Consider the following 13084-nt stretch of genomic DNA (forward strand, 5'->3'; position numbering starts at 1 on the left):
CCACCACCACCACCACTACCACCACCACCACCACTACCACCAGCACCAGCAGCAGCAGCAGCACCAGCAGCAGCAGCAGCAGCAGCAGCAGCAGCAGCAACAAACTGTCTCCAGACACACTGGAAAAGCCACATTTGAGACAGATCTGTCCTTGTCTCACATTCTCCTCCTTAGTTCAGTCTGCATCAACAATCATCGAGGTCACCTTGGATGAGTCCATAGCTTCTTGGCACTCTCAGAGACCTTACCTCTGCTCTGTTACCAGTCACAGTTGTGCCCTTGAACTTGTGACCATGACTGATAAGAAGACACGTGACTGCCCCTGGCACAGAGTGAGTTCTCAGTACAAGAGATGCCTGTGTTTCAATTAAACTGGACCTGAGTTGTAGAGTCCCCAGCAGATGTGAAGAGCCGCTGAAAGGAATACATCTCAAGACCCACCAAAAATAAAATGAAACAACTACCATTCTTGACAGGCTTCTCTTTGCCTCATATTCTCGTCCTTAGCTCAGTCTCAAGCCTTGGGCGGGGCAGTAGATCCAGCTCCTCACCACCCAGTAGTCCTCTTTGTAATCTGAGAAGAGTCTCCAGGAAGTCCTTGGACATCAAGTGAAGAAGCCAAAGACCAAAGGTTTGAAGACCAAAGATGTGCCCTGCTTCTTCCCGGCACTGGGCAGGGATTCCACACTGAAGAGCTTCTGACTGTCACTCCTGCCTCTAGACCTGCTGTAGGCATTGTGCAGGAACCATGAAGGAAGTACAGCTCACAGTCTGAACATCAGTGGTCCATCCTGCTGTGATTAGAGAAGGGAAACTTTGGGGACCACGATTTCTCTCTTGGCTGGTTTTATTTTTCAGTCAGCTGAAATATATTTTACCACAGGGTAAGCTTCAATAACAGTTTTTAATAATAACAATAAGGATGATAATTTAAAAACAACAATGTTATTTCTTTCCAGGAGTAGAAGTACCTCTACAAAGTGCTTCCTACAAAATGGCACAAAATTGACTTCAATACCCAGTGCCTTCATTTAAAAAAAAAAAATGGGCATGTGGGCTTGTACCTGTAATCCTAGCACTTTGGAGACAGAAATAGGAGGATCAATGTAGCTCACCTAGGAAGCAGACTAGCCAAGTCAGTGAGTTTCAGGATCAATGAGAAACCATCACAAAAAAATAAGGTAGAGAGAGATTGAAGAACATAAGAGATATCAGGATCTCTCTGCACCTGCACTAGCCTGTACATATTTCTATCCACAAACACATACACACACACACACATACACACATACACATTACACATTCACACATGCATATATACATACATAAATACATACACATATACACACATATATGCACATGTACACACATACATGCACGCGCATACATATATACATACATAAATATACATATACACACACGAAACTGTTACTCTGTGACTCTTAATTGTATTAACAAGTCAAAAGGTATTGATTGCATTTTTACAAATGCAGGTGCAAACATATACACATACGTTTCTTCATAAATACAATGTTGAGGTTTCCATGTTGGTCACCACAGAGAAATTTTTAATTGAATTGTCCCTGATTTTCTTTTGCAAAGGGCTTAGGGATACACACTGATGAGTTACCAACCTTTGTGTTCTTTCTGCCTTGCAGGAGAGAATAATAGAGCGCTTGAAAGAGCAGAGGGAGAGAGATGATCGGGAACGACTAGAAGAGATAGAATCCTTTCGAAAGGAGAACAAAGACCTCAAGGAGAAGGTCAATGCTTTACAGGCTGAGCTGACAGAGAAAGAGGTGAGTCTGGAAAAACAAACATGTCATACCGCAGTCCTTAAAACCCTGTTTTTGTTGACATTTATTTCCCTGATGGTCTTAGGGAACACATACTTTAGTGTTAAGACTTGGGGAGCAAGGCTGCCTGAATGAATTCCAAGGAAAACAGTTCCAGCATCTCCCTTCATCACTGATACCTTTGGGCATCGTTACCATTCAGCTGACTGCAATGTGGTCCCTAGAAACTTTTCTTTCTTAAGTTTTACCTTACTAACTACATTCGTATGGCTTAGAGAATTTTTTAGGTCCTATTATCTTTTGCTTGAACATCAGTTAACGTAACACCAACAGCAATAATAACTCCACTTTACTTACTAGTGCTTTGAGCCGTATTCCGTGTTTACTGACAATTCTCAAATGGATGACTCATATTGCCCAGGTAAAAAACACATGACATTGCACACAACATTCTAGCCTTTTTTTATTTTACAGTAAATTATTTAAAGCCATCCCACCATTTCACACTATAGCAAAGATGAATACATAGTATAAGTGTCCCCTGTGTTTTTACAGTAAGACAGTATATTTTAAGGAACTCTGCTTGGGAGTTCTGGAGCAGTTGTTTGGGGCTGCAGTCTCCATGTTCCAGAGGATGCATGTCAAGCATGTCAGTATTCGTGAGTATACTTTGGTGGAGATACGGGTGAAGCAGCTGTCTTCCTTATTTTACCTAGGATCATTATTTTCAGCTGTCCCTTTCACAGTGACTTCTGTCTCCCAGAAATGTCCAGCCTCTGTGGATGGCTCAAGCTTCTTTGTCATGCTCGATCTTTCTAAGCCATGGCTACTACTCTCAGCTCTCCATGGTGACCCATTCTTTGTATGTTGGTAACTCTACACAGATTACTACACTTTTTTCTAAATAGGGACTTGTAGCTTTGATACAAGAGGAGTTCTGAGGGATCCAGAGGACAGTTTCTTATCCCTAAAATTGATGCTGACTAGATTTTTAGAGAGGAGCTCATTTCTTGGTCATGGTGATAAGGAATGTAATTTTTCTTTTCAACACATTTTGCACTGCAAAATGTGACCAGAGGGATCTGGCATTTGCTGGCTACAGAAGCATACTAACTTTACCCTCATTGATAAGATTCTTTACTATTTGGATTTGGAAGTGTCATTTGAGGGATTGCACCTTAAACCTCACTCCTAGTTAAAAAGAAAAAAGACCCCGGTAAGGTGGCAAAGCAGAAGCTTCAGACAGAGACAGTTCCGTAAGCAATGCTAGCCTCAAGTGAGCATCACATGGGCAGCTCTGGAAATATTGCTAGGACCAGTCAAATTCACTTGGCATTGACATTTGGGATTCAAACAGAGAAACAGACTCAGATTAATAAATTTAACTAAATTAAGGGACTCCCTAAAGGGACATGGTTTATACTCTAAGGGAGGTTGGACAAGCCCAGCAGCTGCAATGGGAATACCAGGAAGGACAGATAGAAAACTCAGGCTGCTGCTATAATCCACAGGGGAAAGGATGAGTTTTGCTCCTAAAGCCTTTTTCCCCCCCCCAAAGGGTAGGACCAGGCTCACCCAGAGGACAGAGGATAATCTTAAAACTTAAAATCAACTAATTATAGATGTTAGTCATGTCTGAAAAATCTCATCACAACACCTAGATTAATAACTAGGAGCTACAGAGTAACCAAGATAAAGCTGGCCATCACAGCTGGCAATTCACTATTTAAAAAAAGAACAGCATAGAACTGCAGTTCTTAGGGAACTTGGGTTTTCGCTTGGGTGATACAATGCCTTCAGTGTGACAAATGGCTGTATTAGAAGGTCCTTCACAGCTCCTCCCCCAAGCCCTGTAGAAGTGAAAGTAGAGTTGTAGACTTTAGTTTGAGACTTGGACCTGCCTTTAATGGCTAGGTGACCTTGGACAAGACAAACAGTGAATATGAACTTCAGCTTGCTGTCTTGAAAAAATGATTCACATGTATAGAAGCTTTCTGCTGGGCAATGATGGCCTCCGTCATTAAGGCCATCCAGTGCTCAGGGAATGGATTCTTAGCCATTTCATATTGGGTGATGAACATTGCCCTAATAGATTGTGAAAACTGTGTTCAGAGATACGTCTTCAAGTATTTATTTCTTTGGATTTTAAAATTCAAGCTATCTAGGGAAGCTTAGAATTCTGGACATGGTTGATAACTCAGCAATATAGGCGGCCCCGTATCTGAGGGGGAGATTAATCATATTTATTGAATCTGGACTACTAAGGTTTAGAACTTTATCTTTGATTTAGTAAGAGATATTTGAAAAATTTAATCATTGTGTTTCTGTTAAAAGAAAGGGGATTTGGTAGAGTTTAATAGGCTGTTTCCTTTATATTTGATTTATCCTTGGAAAGAAGTGCCAGAGTCAGCAGTGTGCTTCTGACCTGGCTCAGAGTCTGCACAGTTACAATAAATACAAGTGGAGAGCTTAGGTGTCTGTTTGGAGAGGTGATACTGAAAGGTCACTCAGGACGTTTATCGTTAGCATGGCTTTAAGATGTGAGAACTGCATGTACCAACTGCTCCATTTAGTCCCATTTGATTCTACTGCAGTGAGATCCCGCTCTGTTCTGCCAGCCAGCCAATGTTAGTTTCCAGGTTAGAGCCCATTATTCCTCCCTTAGTAAGATATACCAGTTCTGCTTCATGCATACTTGGTTGTATTGTATAGAATCCGTGGATGTATGCTGATGACCTTGCCGGGAGAAATCATGATGTTTTTGCTTACTAGCATTCTTCTTCTTTCAGTCTAGTTTAATCGACCTCAAAGAACATGCATCTTCGTTAGCTTCCGCAGGACTGAAGAGGGACTCCAAACTGAAGTCTCTAGAAATAGCCATTGAACAAAAGAAGGAGGAGTGTAACAAACTGGAGGCCCAGTTAAAAAAGGTAAGTAAACTCTAAGAGGAAATGTGCTGAGCTTAGAATGAATTTATAACACGGTGAAAGAACCAGCATTTTTTTCTTTTTTTCAAAATAAACAAACTCCATATCATTTACTGTCTGCTAATAAAAGGATTTTAGTTAAACACTCAAGTTGATTTCTGAGGAGTCTGCATCAAGTCTTTCTCTGTATATCTGAAAAAAAATCTGAAGTTTCCTGTCGAAAGAAAACTTGAAAACGGTAAAGTAGTAGCAGAACTGAAAAGAATAACAACTAGCCACTATTCTCTGGGAAAAATCTAAACTGAAAAGGGTGAATGAGAATGTTTCCAACAGAGAAGAGAATCCAGAGGTCTCCTTATACAATTTTTTGCAACTATCAGAAGTAGGTCAATTTTTGTAATACAACTTGGCAAAAATGTTCCTGGTGACACTTGGTTTCTAGATGTTTACTGAAGTAGCCATGTCTCTAGTGGCTTCTATAGAATGATTTCTAGTGACTTAATAATGGTCTACTGTCTGAAGAAGCTCGTTACAGTCAGATGTCTTTGGAAAAGAAAGTAGGCTCTTTGCGTGTGGCCTTAGCTGTTCTCACCAACCTGCACACTGTTGTAGAGTGCATCCCGAGTCATGCCTTGTCCCTTCACCTCTTTCTCTACGTTGTTTGGTTTGTCTGCACTCATTGTTCATATAAAACTCATAATGCTATTAATTTAAGTCTTTTGTTCCTCTTGACAACGTATAAACTTAATCAGAAGAGATAAGAATCTTAGCACTCAAATAAAGCATACAACAAGATTAGACTGTGACCCAAAGCACACTAGGATGAGGATTTATCAACCATAGTTATGAAAGTGGATAGCACGCATGGCCAAAGATATGAGCAGTACATACATCTATACAAGAATTATTCTGAATGTTTAACATTTAAATATTCTATTTTCTATGAACTTATGCAATACACATTGAAATGTAACTGTTTCACCACATAGGGATTTTAGGAAAACACTGTGAGATATTTTACATTAAGAAAGTCTACTCACTAAAACTCAGAAGGAATGGCTGTGAAGGTGGCTTCTGGGTAAAATACTTAGCTCCTATCCTCAGGAGACCTATGGAAAGAAATCTCAGGCAGTATGGCATATTCCTGTAATGCTATTCCTGGGAAGTAGAGATGAGTAAATCACTGGATTTCTCAGTTTACTTAATTGGTGAGCTCCAGGATAATAAAGAGACAGTATGTCAAAGTATAAGAACATAAGGTAGAGAAGCAACCAAAGAATACACTTGCATGTTTACCTCTGGCTGCTTCATGTCTGTACAGGGGCTCACATAGTCATGCACACAGGCGTATACCATACACACACACACACACACACATACACACACACACACACACACACACACACACACACACACACAGAGGAACATGGGAAAATAAAGTGAACTGTGCCTAGTAAATCTCTTTTAGCAACCTGGCAAGAAAATTTGAAAAAAAAAGTTTAGTTTCAGGGTTGTCCCAACATCTCCCTTACTTTAAGTAATACTATTTAGTGAGGCAGAAATATGGAGTAGTAAGTAAAAGAGTTTAAATTGCCCATTAGAGGCTATTTAGATGGAGATTGAGTTGGCCATTTTAGCATTCGGGACATGAAATATTTTCTTAGCATTTACATTGTGCTCTATAATATACTACTAGCCTTTACTTAATATAATAGCTTAGTGATAGTGAAACATGATCAAATGTAACACTATAGCAAACGGAAATGGCCTTTGCATGATCTTATCTCACTTGTAGTAGGGGTAGGAGAACCTCAAACATATCTACGCCTGAAAAACACCCTCCACGTCATGGAGATCAAAGCTCTACATGTAGGCTTTCTACATAAATGCGGCAAACATAAGCCCCTTGTCAGTATAACTCAGTGTTGGCCTTTGAAACCCCCTAGTGACAAATGGAAGAGGTTCACAAGTGGACGCTCTAGTCTCCATGTTTATGGTTCACTTGGTTTATTGAATCCACATCCTTGGTTCAGGCTAGGCTGCGTCAGTCCCGCTTGGTTTGCTCGCTTGCAGCATGCCTTTTCCTACGCTCCTAGTCAGCATCATTTAGTCCTACAGCATTTTAGCATGGTACTTAGTGGCATTTTAGTATTCTACAATGTCACCAGATAGTTGCTTTGCTGTGAGGGAATTATTTAATTCATGAAAAGGTAACTAATTCCTAAGTATTTACACAGTCTTTACTTATGCCTTCTCCTAAGCACATAGTGCAGTGAGCCTAAAAAGGTAATGATAATTTAGATAATTTTATGCCTAGCTTGCAGATGCTGTGTTGTTACATCTGGCTCTCTAGTATTGACTGAATTTAGGTATGAAAGAGTTGTTTTTTTTTTTTTCCAGTAGTCTCTAATTTCTGCTCTACTTCCATTAAAACCTTAACTTAGAAAGAAATGAGACCTTCACTGGATATTTCAAAGCACAAGGCAACAGCCTATGAGTGTACATTTAAACACACCATGGAGAAAACAAATAGGCAACACTGAAAGCTTAGATGGGTACCTTTGCCTCCCTTAAATGGAATGAGCTGTGATGTGTGAATAAAATAGACGTACTAGATAAAAGCTGAAAATATAATCATTTCATATAGTAAATACCCTATGAGTTTTCCCAGTGGTATCTTACTCAAGATTTGTGATGGTCTAGGTAGTTTTTTTCCCCCTCTGAAATCCACATGAGAGTATAAATTAATAGCATTTAGTTGACCAGACTTTGTGTGCCAGTGACAATGGAGATTTTAACTTGCTATCCTATTAACAATGCCTGACTAAAGTAAGCTAAATTTTCTTTTTTACACAAAGACTTGTGCAGAAGTTTGGATACGTAGCCATTTTAAATACCTTTTGGTATAGGCTTATAAAATCTTCAAATATTTTGTGATAAAAATGCACAGAAAAGGGACTCTGTGTATTCTATCCTAAACTCTTAGAAATGGCTGTAAAATATTCATGTGTGAGGAAACTCTGCTGATTTTAGTGAGGTAATTAAGCAATCCTAACCAGGTAAGGCATAACTGCTAACTGTAAGTGTGTGTAATACTTGTCTACTCACTAATGTGAGTGATCCGGGGATTGAAGAGGTCTGCTTGTTGCTGTGTGGGCCACACCATCTGCTGAATGATATGTAAAGGCCCAAGCTGTAAAGGTTCATGGACTTGTATCTTTAGGAAATAGCTGAGAAGCCACAGAGTCCAAAGAGCCATGACTTCTCCTCCTCTTAGCTTTCCAGTCGATAGCATGCTTTAGGAGATTTTTAAAAAGCATGTTTAAAAATCATTATTTGCTACACTCCAGTTGAAGAAACAGATGTCCTATCTCAGCCTAATGCCAAATAATAATTACTGCAGTATTTTATGTACCATACCTTAAACTTGAGCCTCAAATGAATGTGTCAACAGTTAATAAATATAACTTGGGAACATTATTTACAAGTAACGTTTAACACATATAACTGTGTACAAAAATGACAGGCACCCATTATAGGTACTAAAGCACTTAGAACATAACAGGACACCTTTGGAAATTCCTTTTTCTAGATTGACACAGTGGAACCTGCTAACAGACCACACTGTGCTCCTTTAGTCCTTGTGCAGACATGTAAATCCCATGTGAATCAGCATGGCATTGCCCTGCTGACTGACTCTTCATGTTTCCTAGCCTGCTGCTTCCTGGTATCATTGAAGTTAGACACCAAGTAGAACATTTAGTCTTATGTTACTACCTAAGAAGAGCTATAAATTCAATGATAAGATTTAATTAATCTTTTATTATTTCCAACTTTGAAGTTCAGGTAATAAATTGTGGGCTTGGCCAAAAGTCCTTCTCCTGATTCATTGCTGGAGGCCAGCACTTCATGTATCATCAAAAGTGGACAGTTTTCTTTATGTCATGGGCTATTTAACTTGAGAAAGGCAAAGTAACACAAACCTTAAATTTCTTATTCCAGATATTCTTTTTTAGGAGCCAAAGTCAACATTTGTGTTTCCCCTGAGCCTTTCACTTTCCCTGTGGAATGTTTAAAAACTGAAATTTCTTCTTCTTCTTCTCCTTTCTTTTTTATTTTTTACTTTGGAAGAGCAGCTCGTCTGTGCGAATGCACTGGATTTGCTGAGCTAATGCTGTTTTTCTGCATCTTTCCCTCTTTCCCTGTCTGTGCGGCAATGCCTCCCCACCTTTGCAATGTAGCAAGCTGAGCAGTTGTTCAATCAGATGTACAATCCAGTAAGTCATTTCTGAAAGTTCCCGCTGTAACATATCAAAGCATGAGGATCCCCTGAGCCCATGTTGCAGTGTGCCACACTGGGGACGTTTCCAAAATGCCAGTCTCTTCCCATGTCCACTCTGTCAAAAGGAATGATCTGTACAAAGCCAATGCCGTTTCTTTCAAAATTCAATAATTGAGAGGCCAAAGAAATATGACCAGCTCTGACATTACCTTTGTCCCAGTGTCAACTCTCAGGCTAAAAACAAAACAAAACAGAACAAAACAAAGCCATGCAGCCTGAAGATCTAGGCTTGCGGTATTGCTGGTGAGATCCTTCAATGTCACAGCGATGGCATTTGTAGAACAGCCAGCAGCTCATGCATGTATGAACTCCATGTTAAGCTGGGCTTCGCTTTAATATCTGAGCTGTGCTCTTGGAGACTGATACACACCTAACCACAATGTAGGGTTTGTAAAAGTTCAAAATATCTCACAGGCCAGAGGGCAGATCACAACATAGTCTATGGACAACAGAACATAGCAATTCTGACTTTAGTTTAATGAAGTCTGAAAAGCAGGTAACTAGTTCAAAAATGAATAAAATAGCTTAGATGTCCCCACGCGCTCTTTATCCTAATGATGTGTGCATTCCTTTTAAATACTTTTTGTTTGTTTAGTTTTTAAAAAAAAAAAAAAGAAATATTTTTGTTTTGTCAACAGACTGGCTTACTGGGAGGTATAGTAAGTGAAGGTGGTTAGAATGTGTCACTGGTCAACGGTAATGTATCGTGTTCTCTAATTGTCTTCTAGTTATAAGAACACATCACAGAAAAAAAAAAAAAGAAATGCATAGAGGAAGCAATTCAGTCAACACAGTGATACGTCTTAAGTCAACCTCCACCTGTGTACAGGCGGGTGTGGGAGATGCTTGATGTACTTAATGGATTCTGTCTGTACCCTTCATTTTATCCCACAAATACATTTACAAACATAACCCCTAATGCTTTGCTGGAGTGTCTGTCCTCCACATGATCTTAGCAGAGTACCAAAACCAAAACCAAACAACCAAACACACAAACTGCTCAAGTTTTCTTTCCCCTAACAATCGGAATGAAAGTAGTAATAGACAGGCTCAAGACAGTGGAGATGTTAGGAAAGACAAATAACAATAATAATAGTGATAAATAATAATTAGCAATAATAATAATGAATCAGAATAATTTGAAGCTTGAAAAACCACCCTGATTATTTTTTTAAAAAATAGGTTTTTTTTTTTTTTTTTTTTTTTGGTGAATGTTTCTAGAACAAGATTGCATAACATTTTTTTTCATAGTTACAAATTAGGGACAGGAAGAGAATCTAAATCTGTAGTGCTTTGTGCATATGAAACATGGAGGGGTGGCTGTGTTCTATGGCTGCAGAGAATCCTCAGGATGGTGGGTAGGTGAAGTCTACCAGCCCTTCTCAGAATAGATCCGGTCAAAGAAATGGCTTAGCGACATGGTATTTTCTACTTTCCCTTTCTCTTCCACACAGGGCCTGGCCTCAGCACGTCAAAAGCAGTCTTTTCAGTGACTAATTCAAGGTCTTAGGCTGACATTCTTCCCCCATGTTAATTAAGCTAACCAAATGGTTTGGCATCCTGGGAATATTGCCAGCTCTCCTTGTTTAAACTCCCGTCTGCAGATATTTTCAGGATCCAGGTTTTTTTTTTTTGGGGGGGGGGGTGTTCTGATAGGGATGCAATTTGATGGGTTTTCTACCCTTAAAAGTCTTTAAAATGACCATGTTTCTCTTAGTTATAAAAGTAATATATGGCCATGGTTCTGAGAAAAGTAAAGGAGGGTATAGCAGAGAGAAGAACAAGAGGCCAGCTTACCTCAGATGTAGCCAAGAGGAGTGTGCATGGCTCCAGCTGCTCCATCAGGCACCCTTAAGTATAAAGTGCTACTCTTCTTTCTCTCCTTTCTTTCCTCTGTTTCCCTGTCTGTCCATCTATCCTCCCTCTCTTCTTCCCTCTCTTCCTTCTTCCCTCCCTCCCTCTCTTTCCTTCTCCCTCTCTCCCTCCCTTCCTCCCTCCCTCTCTTCCTTCCTTCTTTCCTTCCTTTTTCTTTACTTCTTTTCTTACATACTTCTCTATTTTTCACCAAGTTGTACCAAAAAGTTTGTTAGATTTTTATATTTTTGATTTTTTTGGAATAAAACATTTAGATTTCATTCCTCATGTAATTATTTTCTCATGTAACTCTTAACTGATATGCCATCTAATCTGTTTATTACAGATTTTGGTCACATGTACCCGTTTTTGTCTGTGTTACAAGCTTAGCTGTGACAACCCCCCAGTCACGCAGTCTTCTGTCTTCTCCTTTCCTCCCCCACCTCCATCTCCACCCTTCTCCACCTTCCTTTCTCCCCACCTTTTTCCTTCTTCATAGAATGACTTTCTGGACCAGCAATCCTGGTTTTTAAGATTATCTCAATAGTTCTTACAACGTTGTATCTCAGAGAACTTTAACCAAGAGCTTTCTGCCAGCACTGATTAAAAGTGACCATTTTAACCACACCCTGGCCTACACTGAGAACTGTCATTTTATATAACTTTGAAAAATCCTTAGGTCATCTGACTTTTTCTCTTTAATTACTAATGAGTTTTAGATTTAAAAATATATGTAAGCTCTTGTCTTTCATTTACTAGTTTGCTCATTGAGTTTCTTCTGTTCTATAAACATCTTTTTCTCATATTGTGGCAGTTTTATTTAATTTTTAATACAGAGAATTCTTTGAGGATTTTGATCAGTGAGATTTCTTTGTTTCTTTTATTTGGAATTTTCTTATTTCCTCTATTCTTTGAAGTCATTCTCTGATTTTGCTCACATGTATTAAAGTTTTGGATGCCATTTTTTTATATTAATACAACTCTTATCTGTATTTTGATTAACATTGGGAGGTCTAGTATATATATTTGCAAATTATCAGTTAATTTTCATTGTTTGTCAGATGTTCCCTGACCTTGATGTCACAGTTTTGAGTATTGTGCTCTCATAGAAAGAAGGTTCTCAGTTCCTGGTGTGACTCTTGCTGTCAGGTCAGAATCTTAGCTCTGTGACTTTGTGATGTTTAAATATCTAGTGGGGCACATTCTAGCTGGATTCCCTCTGCTTTTGTTTCTATCTTGTTTGGGAGTTCTTAGCTTTTCATTATTTAACCTTTCAGGTGAATTTAGGAGTCACTTTTGTCGACATGACCAGCTCTGTGATTAAAAATCACAGTTCCTGGTGATCTAATTTGAGTTCTATGTTCATTCTATATGATAATTTTAAGAGTCATTGATACATTTTTTAATATCATTTCTTACCATCTATAAACACGTTCCAACCTTTGTAAAGTTTTTTTTTTTCTACAGTGAAGTTTTGACATTTTTCTATTATAGGGCTTGGGTATTTATTTTGTGGGTATCTACTTTTAAAGTTATTGTGAAGTATATGTATACATAATTTTTAAATGGTTACAGTGACAGATACATTTCTCCTTTTATTTTCATTTTTAATAATTTATTTATTTTAATTACATGTGCATTAGTATTTCTGCCTGCATATATGTCTATGTGAGGGTGTCAGATCCCCTGGAACTAGAGTTGCAGACATTTGTAAGCTGCTGTGTGGGTGCTGAGAATTGAACTCGGGTCCTCTTGAAGAGTGGTTAGTGCTCTTAACCACTGAGCCATCTCTCTAACCCCCACCTGTTATTTTCTAACCAGTTATTGGTACCCAGGAAGTTTTTGCTCTTATGTGTTTATTTTGAATATGGCCACCTTCATGTTTCTGGTGAATTTACTATAGTTGTTTTTGAATGCATGAGAGCATTTTCCTGTCAGTATAATGCCCATGTGTCTACACTCAGAGTAAATAAGGATCAGGCTTTGGCATCTTCCTGCAAATACATTCTGGAGTACAAATAAAGCATTTACTTTAGATTCTTTTGCTGTAGATACTCCCTCCAGTCTGCTAAATAACGTACTGATGTCATTTCATAGGAACTTAAAATTTTGCCTTTGAATCTTAATTATTTCTCCTAACAATAACTTATCTTCACTTAACTACC

General features: G+C 38.8%; 1 protein-coding gene across 19 annotated transcripts in view; it reads left to right on the forward strand.

Annotated features, from left to right (window-relative positions):
- Erc2 (ELKS/RAB6-interacting/CAST family member 2) overlaps window positions 1-13084 on the forward strand; it is an 865869-nt gene that overhangs the window by 426741 nt on the left and 426044 nt on the right. For 10 of the 19 annotated variants that reach the window (XR_004116280.1, XR_004116279.1, XR_004116281.1 and 7 more), the window contains 3 exons: window positions 1659-1799; window positions 4586-4726; window positions 8965-9000. Coding sequence is in view for 13 of the 19 variants with exons in the window: in XM_031362063.1 (XP_031217923.1) it covers window positions 1659-1799; window positions 4586-4726; window positions 8965-9000 (318 nt within the window). In the remaining 6 variants the exon portion in view is untranslated. The remainder of the gene's footprint in view (window positions 1-1658; window positions 1800-4585; window positions 4727-8964; window positions 9001-13084) is intronic. The other 9 variants (XR_004116282.1, XR_004116284.1, XR_004116283.1 and 6 more) reach the window with 1 other exon arrangement.

Source organism: Mastomys coucha, unplaced genomic scaffold, assembly GCF_008632895.1.
Source record: "Mastomys coucha isolate ucsf_1 unplaced genomic scaffold, UCSF_Mcou_1 pScaffold9, whole genome shotgun sequence".
NCBI lineage: Eukaryota > Metazoa > Chordata > Mammalia > Rodentia > Muridae > Mastomys > Mastomys coucha.